Source organism: Nilaparvata lugens, chromosome 11 (assembly GCF_014356525.2).
Source record: "Nilaparvata lugens isolate BPH chromosome 11, ASM1435652v1, whole genome shotgun sequence".
In the NCBI taxonomy this organism is placed as follows: Eukaryota; Metazoa; Arthropoda; class Insecta; order Hemiptera; family Delphacidae; genus Nilaparvata; species Nilaparvata lugens.
The window spans coordinates 26,129,805-26,147,000 of record NC_052514.1 but is presented as its reverse complement, the minus strand read 5'-3'; the positions used below and the strand labels follow the sequence as shown (position 1 = coordinate 26,147,000).

Here is a 17,196-nt window from a genome sequence, read left to right as displayed (position 1 = left end):
AAATAGATTATTTCGGAATTTATGAAAGATAGTTAGTTTGGAACTAGATATGGATATAAGGTGAGATTAATCATAGGAACAAGATTGCTTGAAACTTAAAACTTTTACTGCAACGACAGAACACTTTACTCGGAAAGAATCAATATATTACACTGGAATATTTAGAACAGTATTCAAATGAAAATGATTCAAATGCTTCCAAGTTGAGTATGAATATAATATAAACTCATGGGAATCTCAAATAAACAAACAAAAAACCCCAATAGACTCATTGATGACATCATTTTCTCTCTAAATGGTTACACAATGTCGAAAATGAAAGTGTATCAACTAACCTGTAGCTGTACTAAACTCTTGTCTGCCAGGTGTGATTAAGTTTTGTCCGACCACCAAAATAAACCAACTGTCCAGCCAAAAAGTCTGCGGACTTTGACAGAATGTCAACTGTTTTACTTTCACTGCTCTCTTTCAAATATGTCATAAAAATCCATCATCCCACTGAATTAATAGGAGAGTATTCGAGCTACAAATGCTTTATGAGTACACTGACAGGATGCATGAGATGTTAGTTAGTCTGGCACACACTACAAAAGCAATCACGAAAGTCGGAATGCAATTAAAACTGTGTTATTTCTGTGATACTTACTTGACAAACCCACAAGTTTCTATTCTACCATCTCTGTTGAGTTTGAGTATGAATTTCGAATAAGCCATGGCACGAATTCCAATTCTAACCAGAGCAGAATTGGATGGAGAATTCTTTGGATGAAGAACTGGAATTTTTCACTTTTATATAAGCTATATAGCAGATTTTTCAAATACTGATCCACCCTCCATAAAGATTACTCATACAGATAGCACTAACAACGTATATTATGAACCTTTACGATCACGAGTTTGTGGAGTTCCGCAAAACGATATGCAGCTATATTTCATGAAATTCATCATTTTACTGATTGGTTTTGGAAAACTCTTTTCTCATAGAAGATTTTAAGCTGTCTTTTCACTTCGATGAGTAAAATGAATTTATATAAAGATACAAGAATTTCAAGTAGGAGTTTCTGGATCTCAATTGATAACGAACATCATTAATATTATTTATCAAGAATGTAATTTAAATTCCCTTTATACCTCTTGAATTTGAATAGTCTCGAAAAGTATCGTATTGTATTGCGGTTGCTGCTTTATTGCCTCATCTTTCCCAACTCGAATTTTACCTATATGGACCTTTGGAGTAATGAATATACCTTTCATTTTTCAATTATGTATTTATTAATCTCCTCAACAGCAATGCTCCTTGTGAAGGATAACAATGTGCGATGACAGAGGACAGATTATTGTAGCTAAACAAATTATAATAAACGAAATACATATTCATTTGAAATACACAACACTGACATTGTTGTAATAAATGATTCAACTTGAAAACTAGGAGCTTTGATGATTGGCGAACGAAAAAGATTGATATTAGTAAACCAAAATACATCACACTTTTACGCGTATTGACTTAAAAGGAGTGACCATGAATTCACTAGGTTCAGTTACGCGTTTTTAAAACGCACAAAACCAAACCGCTTGACATTACTCGTATTTTCAAAAATATACGACACAGTTTTTCCATTCGCTGTCGAGCAACTAACGCTATTTCTGAGTCTGCTCTGGACAATAATTATTATCGAGAGCAGTAGGCCGTATTTTTCTGAGCACAATGACACTTTTATGTATGTGCTCATCAAAAGCAACAAGTCATTAAACATGAGAGAAGCCTATACTGAATAGAACTAGTAGGCTGAGAAACGTAAAAAGTCTTGGATGACATCCAATGTATTTGTGTAGGGGTCACGTTTCCGCCATATTGTACTCTCACTACTGTTTCTGAGTCAACTGTTAATAAGCAATAATTCATACTACATTTACATTATTCGCCACTACATAAACAAGCAAACTTATTGATATTCGAAAATATCGAATGTTAAGTCTCAATATCCAATAAATTGAAAGACTCACATCTAGAAAGGCTTTTGTTCTTTCTTCAATACATCAACTTCCAACTCAATCAATTTTCAATACCATTGATCTGTCATTGATAAATCAAGAGTGATTTCTCTATAATATTGATTAACATTCATATTTTTCACTAGTTACATTTTTAATTGGAATATGGAAATATATTTTAAAACTCAACAGATTTGAAAAATTTCAGAATTCTCAGTTACTGGGAAATGCCTACTTATTTTTTCATGTGTACTTATGCAAAATCATTATGAAGAATGCCTTATATTGTGAGAAAACTATCAAATCGCTCCTATTGGGAATCTAAACAAAAATGTATAATTCTGCACAATTAACACTACAACTCTGAATAATAATAAATTAGCCTACACATTCACTATGAAAATTTACACTGTAGAAACATTTGATGGAACACTTTTTCATTTCAGCAACATATTTGTTCAGTTAATATCAAATTTCCTCGTTACGGCTACTGAATTTGTGAATAATTTTTATTGAGAAATCAAGGTGCTATAAAGAGTCTTACATGTTTGTTTTATTTTGTAAATATTCGACTTCATTTATGCGAACAAAACAAACGTTCAACAGTTAAATTTATTTATATCCATCCACATCGATAGCATCAAATTCCTCAAGTGCTTTGTTCCAACAAACTTGCGCTTTCTGTTATTCCATCTCTGAAAATACTCGTTACTATCGCTGCTCTTGTACGAAAATTCCGTAGGCTACGCTGCAAAAGTAGGTTACTGGGATACAGCAGCGTCCGAGTCTTTTTGCAGTTTGCAGGCGAGTGCATAAAGCATATATGCGTGGTCTGTAAATATACACACACAAATCTTCAAAACTTGGGTGTGTTTATTTAGATTCTTGTGTGTGTACTGTGTATGTGTTTGTGTGTGAGTATGGGTCTAAATTTAGGCGCGGAAGATGCATACAAGGTCAAAGCCTTAGCTGCATCAGTCAGATGCATTTTAGATGTATCGTGCATCTCTGTTGCGGTGCACTCTTTCTCTTTCTGAACGCCGTTTTAAATTTAGTTCGAAATGCAAGGTCAGTGTGTTTTATTACCTCAGCCTATATATCTTAAGATCGTTGGATGCAGTTTAGAGCGAGAGAGAGTGAAAGAAAAAGAGTAGGTGTGTGGGAGAGAAATGTTGTTTGAAGTGCATTTGAAAGAGAGAGAGAGAGAGGATGAAATGAGCGGAGTGTTTGCAAGTGAGTGAGGGTCTGTGATGAAATTTAGAATCCATTTGAGCGAGTGAGAGATTGAAAGAAAGAGATTGAACGAGGGACAGGAAAAAGGGTAATAAAGTCATGTATCAGTTATTGAGAGAGAGGTTGCTGCGAAGAGTTAAGCATTACTATAGTTTTGTTTTTGCATTAATTTGAGGTTGGATTAGATTTTTCTCTTCATGTTCAATTGAAGATTGAATATAAGAGGTGTAAAAATCTGAAATCATGGAATTTCATTATGACTTTTTCAGTAACATGAGGGTATAGACGGAAACTGTCATGTATTGATTTCAATGCAGAACGAAATATATAGTGATCAATGTAGGAGGATGATCGGTGGATGGATTATTACCGAAATTGATAGCCCGATACAAGAATGTTCAATATCGGTTCAAAAGAATGAAATTTATCTTCATTCATAATTCAACCCAAATTAATCTCATCATATTGTCACATTCAAATATTTTGGAACTCATCCCTCTTACGAACAAATCTCAAAGAACATGAAAAAATCTGATAGTACAGAATGTTCTCTGTAGTACGAGTTTCCCGCGTGGATAATATTCATTTATAACAATACTGTATTATGTTCTACTGTACAGTAGAACTCCAAGATATGTGACACAAATAGGTGGAAAATTAATGTATTCCATTGTATATGAAATTAAGCAGGGTTTAGAAACATTGATGTCGAATTGCAGATGTACAAAAATGGGAGAAACCGAAAAAAGAATAGAGTAGAAAATAAGTACTTAATGAATGATAGAGAAAGAGAGAGAGAGATGTCAGTAAGTTAGTATACAAGAGCACAACCGTACTTGTGAGAGTGACAGATTTAATTTAATGAGAGCTCTTGAAAGCGGAAGGTTATAAGTGGGCGAAGGAGAGAGTGGATAAGAGTAAGAGAAAAGAGTGAGAGAGAGTGATGTGAGATAGGGAAGAGAGAAGGATAGTGAATGAATGGGACCAGAGTGACTGATATAGCTAAAGAGAGAGATGAAATTTATAGTCAAGTGACCGTAAAGTGATTAAACAAGGCTAGAGCAGTCTATCTCTCTTTGTGTGAGTGTGTTTGATAGTGAAAATGGAATTGCAGTTTATTTCTGCATACAATGCAATTTCACTGCAAGCCTACTGCATCACTCCGAAACACAGTTCTGGCTTTAGTCCCTTTCCCTTTATGGCAATATAATTGTACAATTGCACCGTATATAAACGGTATATTTGTAGGCTTTGGGAACAGTAATTATTATTGTTGTCTACTACTCTTATCTGTCTATAGATACAAGCTTCACTCAATTATCTATAAAATTACTCATCCTTTATTTGTTCTAGTAGACAAAATTTATTGGAAAATTTTCACAATCCCATTTGATAATGTGATTTATGGTGTTGGCATTATTTGAAAAGGTGAATTGTTGTTGTGGGTAGGCTATTAGTGCTACCGTTCACCAAAACCCAACTATCCTGATGGTGAAAAATATTTATCAAGAGTGAGATCAACATCTACAATGTTGTAGATTGAGATGTTTCTCATGCTAACGGAAAAAATGAGATTATACCTTCACTTTTAGACAATCTGGTGCTAGGAAAGTAATATCAAAAGTGAAAATTCTTGAACAAATTCTAGTTTTCTTGATAATGATTGATAATCATGTCTCAGATTTTGTTAGCTTTTCTTGTGATATTATTTAAAAATATAATAGGCTGAAAGTTTAATTCTTGTTGAATACAGTTTTCTAAGAGCTATATTTCTCAAGTTCTATACCTCATTTCATATTCTATTGAATAATTATAATATTATGGCGCACTGAATTTTACATCCTACTTCCTCATTGATTAAGAGTACCTTCATTTTTTAGAATTTTTTTAATAGAAATTACTCGTCATGAAAAGTCAGGAAATGGCATCTTCTAGTGACAAGAATGTTAGAATAGGCCAATTAGGTGCTTGGAAATGGAAAATTGAGCTATTAACTGCACTCTTCTTCCAGATTATACATATTTCCTCATTGGGCTTACAAAAATAAAACAGATTATATTCGTTCCTTTCAAAAAGATTCAAAATCATCAGCATAGCAAACAACTCCCAACTTTATTAGAACATCAAGGTATTTCCAAAGCATGAGGATGTCCCATTTCCTCTGAGACCAGGCATTCTTGTGGAAATCTTTGAAAATATGATACATTTTTTCCTTTCCGCGAAAATTTTCAGACAGGAATATCAAATTGGGTTTCTTTCAAAGCTGCGTATATCTCTTTTGTGATATTTTGACGCCGTTGGTGCTGGAAATTCAGACTTTCAAATGGAAAACACGCAATTTGTAGAGTGCACACAGGGAGATATTTTGTGTCCCCATTACTGTATTCCATAGGTACTCGTCTCTCGTCTCAAATTAGTTCCGTATTCTGCACTAAGTGCCTTTTATATCGATTCAGAAAACAATAGCTGACAATTATCCGCTCCTTTCCCACTTCTCTCATTCTTATTTTCCAACTTTTTCCTCATTTCCTTTCACTTCACTCACGAACCTTTCAAGTTCTTCGCTCCTCATTTTCGTACGGAGTGATGAATGTGAGTGAAGATGTCGTCATAATCTACTACTTGAATCTAAAATTCTTCTGAAGGTTCTACATATAATTCAGTAATTAACTGGCAACAACTAACATCGAAATTTTCGAGGACGCAAACTATTATTGCATGACTGAAAACTATTATAGAATGACACGGTTTTCTCCAGAGAACTCACAGTTCTGTTGGTTTTCAAGTCTATGAAAAGTAATAATGAGTAGACTATTCAAATATTACTGATAAATATTCATACAAGATTTCATCTAATTATCAAATAATGAATTCAAGGAGTTATGAGCTCTCATATTGAATGGGATGATATTTTGGAAATTTCCGGATGATTTTCGAGAAAAACTATCATCGTATCATATGAAATTTAAGTAGATAATTTCCATCATTACACAAAATAACTGTAATGAGCTCATATAGTTATCATACAGCTCAAATCAACTTATCAACTTAATCTCATCAGAAAATTCTAAATTAATTGATAATTCTTCAATAACACTGTAACACATTTGCTCAGTGTAAGAACAATATTTTTTCCAAAAGAACATGTCTGACAATTCTGGTTTACTGATAATATCTCACATTGGAAATTTGATTTCTCGAGTAGCATATATAAGGTTTCCAACAAATCCAAATTCAATTCACTTGTTATCAAATTACAAATCATGTAGATGAAATACAATGAAGTTATAAATAAATGTAGTAGTCCTTAATCATAATTTTGCTTATATGAAGCTCTAGATGGCATGTACAACACGTTGCAAAATATCAAATGGAAATAAAGTTGATTGATAGGTAAAGCAACTGATTGATATTACTGTTGTAATGAATAGAAGAATTAACAAATAACTTCAGTTTCATAACGATTTATTATTCATTGGTTAACACAACAATTTAAGCTGGGAAGTTTCAAATCAACAATATCATGAAAAAGCAACTGGTTGTCCTGCAAGATATCACTAGCAGCAACACAATACGACTAACCACGGAAGAGTAACAAATTGCTCAAAAGTGACAAATACGACTCAAGACTTCTATCAAGCCAACAAACTGCTTCCAGCACAACGACACTGTCCAGTTTGTCTCGACAATTTCCACATCTCACCTGATTTATCGCCCATTTTCAGAAGTTTATGACACCCGCCACCGACAATAAGACTACAAACAAACTGACAAAATGGTCACGGATCAAGAGGAGAATCTTCCATGTCATTGGTTTCCTGCTATTAAAATACAGTGAAACAAATCCTAGCAACATACTACGCTACCTTCATATTAAATATCTATCCAAGGTTGTAAAGCATTTGGAGGATTCTCCATGGAATTGGATAGCAACCATAAAATTTACCGCATATTAAATGTCCGACTACGTCTAGTATGCTTTGAACTACGAATTGATGCAGCGACTTGAATGAATAAAATACTGGACAGGAATAATAGATTATCGTACTCGAAACAATCGTCATACATGAAGAGGAATCTGAAGGAAGAAGATAATATTGGAATTGGACAAAGAAGTTAGGAAGAAGATCGCCATGTCAATAGTAGGGGAAGAAACGGAATGCTACTTTGTTTTCACATGCAAAGGAAATATCAGAATTGGAAACTAATCGAGAGTCATTTTATTGTTGCAGCCTGTTTTAGTTGAAAGTAACTGAATATAAAAATAATATACAATTAACATTTGAGAAAATTATTGGGAAAAATCATAAAAATATTATTTCATATTGTACTCTGTATCTTTTTTGGAAGATTTATCTTGCATTCAATATTTAAAATTTATCAATAATTTTATACTGTACCGTATTATTGAAGTTTTTAAAATCAATTACTCTCTTGCGTTCAAGTATTACAATTTAAAAATTTGTTTTCGTATTCTGTACTTTTTTCAAGAGCATATTTTCATTCTCTTCAATTCTATTAAATTCGAATGGAAAAGTTTATGTTAATACAGTAGTAAATATGTTAATACAGTAGTAACGTGATGAAATGTTTTTTGAAATTGAAAATCGAATAATCAATTATTCTACTTCTTGATATGTTTTTTGAATAATTATTTTAAACGATTCACTTGATATGAGAGATTATCATGAGAATCATATTTATCTATAGAAAAGCTACTGCACCAAGCAAAATCTCAATACGTCAACTGGAATATTTTAAATTTGAAGGATTCAAGAGAAGAATGACTTGACGCACCTACTGTAGAATGAAGAAATCACAAGAAGGCGCTTCCGGACTTAAATACTAAAATCATTTGCAGCAGACTTCTTTTATTCACATGATCAGTAAATAACCAAATCTTCAATTTTAAGAGAGATGTTTGGTTTTAATGAATATGAGCTTAGAGATAATTGATTTGAAATTTTGAATTTACTTTAGATTAAGTTTTTTCAACTAAACTCTCTCATTATCGTTAACTTACATAAAAATCGATACTTGTAGAATTTGAATTTTTGAATTTTGAGGATCATTGTTCTCATTTCAATTGGAAAAGATTTTTCAAAGAATGTCCTTAGAAATATTGACTATCGTTCGATATCATATTTAAAATCGTTTGAATAATAATTTGCTTGAAAAATAATGAAACAAAACCAGAATTTCAATTGAAAAAATATAATCACTTTTGAAAGAAATATTATTAGAAATTACAACTCCTATTCAAACAAGGAATTTCCATTATATAATTTGGAGATTGCTCAGGGAGATAATCAAGACTGAAAGAGAAAAGTCACAATCAGCAGGAATAACGTCAACAAAGTCAGGAAAGTGAAGATCACTCATTCAACATTTTTAAGCAACCCTTATCCGAGTATAATGGATATTTTGATTGTTCAGGTTTGTCAACAAAGTATTGAACTTCATCAATTGAAAGGTGATTAAGATTGGCGTTTTCAGCAAGGTACTTGACCTTCGAGGTACTCACTACCCATTATGATTAGATTGCTTTCTTTTTTGTCGCAATTGAACCATTTAATTAGTAAATGGTTACAAAGCTAATGTTAGATGAGCTGAATGAACAACGTAGATGAAGCACAACTTAGAGGACAGAAAAACAACGAACAACCGCTTACAAATTCATCAACATCAACACCAGCAATAAACAAAATTCGATTTGAAAAACACGCATCAAAAATCACTCCATCTACATATTATTTGCTTTGATCACTGGAGCTCTCTAGGAATATCTGCATGACTTTCAGGAGAAAGGATTCATTTTAAAATCTACCAGAACAGGTGAAAATTCAATACCCTACAGCAGCAGAATAAGTGAGTCCACTGATTTTACATCTGCGGAACAAAATTTTCATTCAGGATTTCCTAATTCATTGCTTGCTTCTCTCTAAGGAATCACAAGAATAGAATCACTCTTTTTATCTATTTTAAAGTATTTTTCAATCATAAACTCAAATCCACGCTTCTATCTTATGAATTTCTGTATGAACATTATTTGAAGCATATGCAATGCTATTTATTCACTATTATTATATATACTATATTTTTAAGAGATTCGATTATGTATTCTGGTAATGAATTGTATCTCATGATCTTCCTCATAAGATATGAAACTTATCATACTGTTATGTTCTAGTTTTTATATATCAAGCATTCTGTATTATGTTAGAACTTTGGTAGTTTTTTCATGTCTGGAGTAGTCTGTATCAAAATCCAATTCTATTCATTACTATATCATAAAGTTTCAGAAAATATCAATTTCATATTCTCGTAACTGAAGATCATTTCTATGATACATTCTTTTATCCATGTGACAAAATATTTTGGGATATTATCGAGCTGGAATGAACAGATATTAGATTATTATCAGTAGGCATTACTATTCTTATTATAATTTTTATAGTATATATTATCTAACAGAGGAATAATAATATTGATTTAATTCAAACGTGTGCATGCCAGCAATAGTTGAGCATTTACTAATACATATACTGTCATGTATAATCTTTATCAATTCTTGTAGTCATCCTGAAACTAAAATCGTTTCGATTGAATCTCATAGATTTTCTTGTCAGGTAATCTAATCGTACTTGACTTAGAACGTTCTTGAGAATCGTTGATAAATACGAATCTCATATATCTGTAGTAGTCGCAGTTTCTGACAGTATCTTATTTTTAGGGTGGAAATAATATTTTTAATTTTGTTTCGGATTATCCAATAATAATAAGGTACTATGATAATCTACACCAAAGTTTTCTCTGGCAACATTTGATGTAGCGAAAGTTCATAGCACGCACGGTCCATCTCTGAAATCTTTGTCTCTGAGGAAAAACTAAAAATAAATTTACTTTTATTCGCTCAAAAGTTGCTGAGTCGCCTGTAATCAAGGAACCAGCTCTGCTCTTTTTAACGCCAACACTTTACGATCCCAGTTCGGGGGCGAATTTTGAAAATGTCTTAACGGCAAAAGGAAGTCAGCCATTTTGTTTATGATCGTCCTTCCAGCGCCAAATTACACTTTTCCGAATAGAAACCGAGAGAAAGCCGGGTTGGAAAACTATCATACACAGGGTGAAAGGGTGGAGATAGTTTTGAATGGCTGCCGAGGGCTCAGAACAGCGAAACTATCGTTCAAGATAGTAAAAACTACTACTCAAACACTCACACACATGCACGTCAATTTTATTTCTTTATTGGTTTCATAGATTGAAGCAGTTTCTTTGAAAGGTTTATAGTGGATGAGCCAATCTGATCTACCAGCTCTACGAGTCCGGAAAACACATTAAAACTTGTTTATTTCTAGCCTCATTCCCTTTTATACCCCTAAAACTCCTGGTTGGCTTTCTCTCATATATTTCTCTCTTTTTCCCTCCTTCCATCTCCCCCGTCACGCTCCCTCTCTCAGTGTTCTATCCCCCTCTCTTAAAAATATTTACTTCTATTTTCTATGCATTCTAATAACTATGTCTATCTTTTTTGAGCGTTCTCTACCACTTTCAAAAAATTATCTTTTCTACTCCTCCAACATATCCCTCTTCCTCAGATCCAATCTCCATCACTCTCATTTTTCTTCACCTATCAGTACTTCACAGCTTGTACCTTTTTCTCCTCTCCACTTCAATTCTCTCCTCAAATATATCCCCTCCCACCCTCAATTCTACTGTTTCACCATTACTCCCTCTCACTAACTCTCCTATCCATTATTACTCTCTCCTCTACAGATACACCAATCCTCTTCTTTTCTTCTCTTTCACTTACTCCCTCTCTTTTATCCCCTTTTTACTACCGCCATTTATTGCTGTCTTCTTCAGTTTTATTATGAGTAAACTTACTTAATTCAACTGTGACCTTTTTCTCCGTTGCACCGATAGCCCGTCTTTATTTTCCGTCTTTCTTTTCTATTTATACAGTTCAGTAGCTGACTACTAGAAGAAACAAATAAATATAAAAATAGGAAAAGCTGATAGTGAGGGGCGAAAGAGTTGGGAGTACTCAATGTGAACTGCAAATAAAAATAAGAGTAAATATTCGAGAGTAATGTAAAGTAATATAGTTTGAGATAAGTGAGAAAACATAGGTATTAACACCGTAGCTTCATGAATGAGACTGAATAAGTTGAAAGAAGAGGTTGAAAATGTGGATTCCAAGATGTATTTACTCATCCAGGTATGAAACAGAATGTATCTATGGAAAACTCATACTCACTTTTCAAAGTACCTTATTCTTAACTTCATAATTGGAAATAAACTTGGTAACAAACAAGCTACAATCTTTATTCCTATACTTCCAAACATAGATAAACGTCGTTTAGAAATTCGCTTGAACATGGAAAATTTGAATCGAGACGCACCAAATATTCCAGTGCAGGGTGCATCAATGAAGAATACAAATACAAATTGGAATATACGAATGCATGTGATGCGACTATTGACAATCACTTTGTTTCTATTGGGGCGTGATAACTTATTTTTCAAAAGGTGCTTCCTATTTCTTAAATGGATCTGCTTCAGTTGCTTCTATTTGCTTATCTATTTGAATCAACTGCATTGAGCTAGGATTACAGGCTAATCATTTTCAAATATGAACTTGCATGTCTGCATCTGCTATGATTTCATGATAATGTACTCTGCTTTGATAAATTAGTAGAAGATGAATGATTTTGTTGTGTATTGCTCCTCATAGGAAGCAATTCAAGGACTTATTCGTCCTATCCAGTTGATTTGACATCAAATGAGTATTAAATTGTACAATATTATCGATCAGAAATGAATTATTTTCAATATTATTTTCTCTGGTAGAACCTCTGCAAGATATAGATTTTCTTTTCTTCAAAAGTAGACACTTCCTTTTAGTAGACTTTACCTTTTTTGTGTCAATTATCCATACATTTTAGAGTTTGTACTTCAAACATTAATTTGTTGCTCTCAATGTTATGATGTAACCTAACACTAATGATTCCTTCACTATTGAAATCTTCATCAATAGAATTGAAGAAGTTGAAAATCTTGTATACTAGGAACTGAGGATGAAAATTGTTCGCGAATTTATAGATCACCGAAAATAAAAGCAACACAGGAGTCGATATTTGATTATTCCTGCATGTTTACAGTTAGAAAAAGGAACAAAATCAAATAAGGATTCATATTTTGGCACCAAATTTGAAAAGTGCATTCACAGCTTCAGATGCATTGCCATAGACGAATAATTACGAACGGGAAAAATACCCTTGCCCCGTTTAATCCATTGGTAGAAACTGCTGTTGGTTGAAATCGCTTTGCTTTATCGTGCTATCGTTCGAGTTGTTGAATTATTACTCGTGAAAATTGGATTAACAGAGGTGTGTGTGTTGTAGGTAGAAAAACAAAATAAACTAAAATCGACAGAGAGAAAAAAGCATGTTAAGTCTACGGTAGTTTTGCTGAATGCATTAAAAGTACTGGGCGAATCTAGATGAATGAAACTGAAAATTAGAGGCTATGTATTGTGCTATACAATGATAACCGTTTTACTCATCTGCAAGCTACATAATAATACTCTTTTAAATTGTGTGATTATGATAAAAAACGCATGCTCAGTACTACAGCATCTATTTCAATTGCTGGAGATTTATCTAAATTCGATAAATACATTCAGTGTTGCGAATAAATTTCATTTTCAATTTATTCAGAATAAGTTCTAAATGCCAGTTATATCTTCAATTTTCTACTCTTAACAAGTCTGTGGTCAGCTTGAATGTTTGATCTAGAGAATGTTTCTTGATAGACAAAATCCCTTTTGATGAAGAACTTTTTATCGTCTATGACAGACCTCCAGCAATTCTGAATGAGAGACTTATAGCACAAACACAATCATGAATGGATGATTAGAGAAAAACATTTGCTATTGGAAAAAATCAATTGATTAACCCGTTGTGACCATGGAAATTTCGATTTGAAGGAGATCGTTGGGTGTGTTGGAAAACTTGAAAGTATTAAATCAATAATAAGTATTGGAGAAATTTATTTTCGGTGATCTTGAAATGTTTTACAAGCTTCCTCAATCGACTAGTACCTCAAGGATCGAGCTGATAATCTAGTCAATAAGCATGTTCATCAAAAATACTTAAAATTAGAAGTGTAAAGTTATAGTGAATAGAAATATTAAAAAAAAACATATTCCTCTTATGAGCTGAAATCATTTCTCTGCGAAATAAAATGAACGGTTCAGTTACCGTATGTTAATAATCACTCAGATAACAATGATCACCTTTCCAAGTATTCAATCAATTCTTATTATTCTAATTTGTTTTCCCTAAGTAAAAATGTTTATGAGTTTCCTCATAGCTACACATTTCAGAACTCCAATCAACTTTGGATTCATTCCTTCAAAGAAAATGAATATCAAGTTGAAACCTTGTTAAGGTAATTAAAAGGTCTTGTATTTCGTTTAAAATACCCTTCCGATAGCAGATTTCTAAGAAAGAAATCAGCTCGCTCCATCAGACTGAATGGACGTCTTTGACTGCTCGCTATCTAAAAAATGCTATCATTTTTCCTGCTCGAAATGAAAAGTATCAGTTAACAAACTTGTAAGTTAGCCTTCCGCCATTGTGATACTTCGCAAAAAGGAAAAGCATCCCAACAAAATGTAATGGAGCTTTATTCAATTTCTGCAAATTAGACAAGTTCATTGGAACTTTTTGAGAGTGATCCAATAACAGGAATAATGATTTTGTTGTCCAATTATTAAAAAACTGATCACTTTATCAGAATTTCCCTGGTTGAAATCAAAAATTATTTCCAACTTCCAACACAGATATTTGTGATGGAATTGTTCAAAGTTCCCTCAACTCAATAATTGAATATTCGAATTTGTACGATCAAACTCCATGCAATAATTTACTTCACTGCAATTAAAAAATTTAATTATTTAATCCCTTATCTAATCTCTTATCTAATCCCTCGATTCTACCAACACATCAACTGTTCTCGTGAAAAATTCTCATCTTCAAATCCTTCTTTCAAATGTATTCTGTCCAACATTATAATCGACTGTACAGTACATAATTATCATCAAAATAATATAATCAGAAATAAATAATCATCAGCTCTTGTTCAGTATTGTAACAATCCTTTGTCAACAAACAAAATGGAAATTTACACATAGCCTACTCAACTAATAATATTTGAGCTATTAAATCAATTTGTAATATTATTGTTGTTTACCAGAATAATAACGCTTTTGTTTAGAATAGAATAATAATCCTTTCCCAACGCACAATATGAGAGAGGTGCGGTTATTTATTTTTCGACCGTGAATACTTGTGCTAGCATTTAGAGACCTTACTGGTGCGGTGCGGTCAAGTGGCTTGGTATGAAGCCAAGGCATCCTGATAATGCTTGCCAAGGAACTGATTGCTGATGGCCTTCGTTCATTATAAAATTAAGTTTCTATTAATTTTGAAACTCTCATCGATTGATGATGTAACAGAGTTTGACTCAGGAGTCCAATCGGGAAAACAGATTTGTGAGAAAAATCAATATTTATTGAAGAATTTTCAAAGGTTCAGACAGTTTCACTACACAACTCACATTAACTATCACCAATAATTTAACAAATAATCTTGGCTCAAATAATTTATTGTATCCTCAATAATCTTCACAAAATTTTTAATAATTCCATGAGAACTAGAATAGAACAATAAGTTCAATAAACTATTGAAATAAATAGTCATTATTCTTTATTAATAGGAGTTGGTCATATGTTACTAAAACATAGTCTTGAAAAAAAATTGAATAACAAACTCAATTTACAATAGTGTTTCAGTTTTGTATAAAGACACGTGAAGTTTACAATCTTTGTACATTATTTTATTGAGTTAATTTTTCAATAACTTAACATGGCGCAGTCGGTAGGACTGCAAAAAACTAACTTAATGAAATAATGTACAAAGATTGTAAACTGCATGACACATTGTGTCTTCATTTGGAACTGCTGGCACAGTATTGTTAATTGAGTTTGTTATTTCATATTTTTTCTCAAAACATATGACTAACTTCGATTAATCATTTCTCCTAGAGAATATAATATATTGTATATTATATTTTCATCCAGTCCTTCCAGTAGTTTAGATAGGTGAATGCTTGCATGTCCAGAAATCTGATTCATTCCTTGCATACTTCGCTAGTTGATTGGCATTCACTGGTATGTTACTGAACCCCTAGCTACCCCTAGAAAAATAAAAGTGTAGAATTTTCTATCATTCAGTCTATAGGCCTATAGATTATTTATTCTTTATTACAAAAAACACAACGCTAACTCTTATTCTTACAAATTTGACTCTTCCTTGAACATATTTTCTACATTATACAATCTCAACTTCTCATATTCATGAAAACAGTTTTAAAGATTCTATAACCCATTTAGTATAAAATTTATGAAATCTATTTCCAGATTTCTTTGAATTTCAACCCTTTATTTCTCTTTTTTCACCATACACTGATTTATTCTTCAATTTTGTTCCCAATTTGTGATTATCTAATATTTTTCATACTGATTCATATTTTCAATCTTCTCATAGCACAAAATGATCTATCCATGCTTTAATTTGACATTTTCCAGCATATATTCCATACTTTCATCAAATGTGACAAATTTTTATCATTATTTCGTATCCAAATTCCAATTTAGTTTTACATTTTTTCATAAGGTTTTGGACCATTATTTTCTCTCTTCAATATTCCATTTCATTTCATTCGCAATTTCACTCAGCCCTAATCACAAACTCGAATTTCCACGCGCACAAATCTAATTGCAATAAATTTCCCATTTTCAGACTGAAACAACATAAGGCTGATCTTCCCCTGTGGGAAAGTGTAGAGATCTGACAGCATACAGATCCGATCCCTGCTAAACATCTGGCTACCAGACCACTAAGGAAATGGCAAAATCTTTCCACCGTTAGTTAAAGAAGAGCTGCATTCAAAATGAGACAGGTAAGTTCTTCTTCACTTTTTCAATCACGTTTTCTTCTTGAACGATCATTATCATAGTCTATTCTATTATACCATTAATAGATAGATAGATAGACTATTTAATTTAGAATATTACAAGTGTTATGGGCGACCATGGCTGAAATAATAGAATTGAATTTGAGTTACTTAATTAAAACTTATTGATTCTTTAGACTAAGCTTCAACATGACTCTGACACGACATTAAAAATTAACTGAAATCTTCAGATAAAAATACCAAAGATTTATCCCTTCAAGTTCAACAATATCCCTTTCCAGAACAAAAAGAAATTGAAACAATCACTATATCCGATTGTAATTTAATTTTTGAAATTGATTGATTCTTGATTCGATTAAAAAATTCTTAGATTTTCTACAATATACATGCATATCTGATAGCAAACTAATCATATCCACATTTTATACGTAACAATCGACAAGAAGTCTAAAGTATCTGAATCTACTTCTATGAATATTTCATCGATGGGAAAAAACTTGAGAGGATACAAACTACTCTTGATTCAAACCCAATAAAACCTGATGATATATCACTTTTGGTTTGTCAAAGCTGCCAGAATAAATAAAATGGCAGAGCAACTATTTTTAGAAAAACATTGCATGCAACAAAACTATTCTCCCGTGTGCTGCTGGTGGTACGCCTATCAATTTCAGGGTGAACTGCTGTTCCTTGGTTCGGAAAATAGATTCGTATTCAAGACCAGGAAATATGTGAAGAGTCTGGAAAAGCTTGAGGAAATGGATAGAAAAATTATGTGATTGTCAGCTAGAGAGGATTTGTATATATTGAAACTTGATCTGTATTTTTCCTCAAGTGAGGATTTTTTGGAAAACTTTGAAGTAAACAGACTTTAAACCAGTGATGCTGTTGAATACAACAATATACTCATTGATTATAGCTATT

The 17,196-nt window shown here is 32.5% G+C and overlaps 1 protein-coding gene across 4 annotated transcripts in view; it reads left to right on the top strand.

The window, feature by feature from the left end:
- Positions 1-17,196, top strand: part of LOC111046389 (PR domain zinc finger protein 1) — a 103,362-nt gene that overhangs the window by 39,407 nt on the left and 46,759 nt on the right. For 3 of the 4 annotated variants that reach the window (XM_039437999.1, XM_022331922.2, XM_039437997.1), the window contains exon 2: positions 16,098-16,257. In XM_039437999.1, coding sequence (XP_039293933.1) covers positions 16,249-16,257 — 9 coding nt within the window. In that variant the 5' untranslated portion in view covers positions 16,098-16,248. Of the gene's footprint in view, positions 1-9,839; positions 11,761-16,097; positions 16,258-17,196 lie in introns of those variants that run through there. The other variant, XM_039437998.1, reaches the window with a different exon arrangement.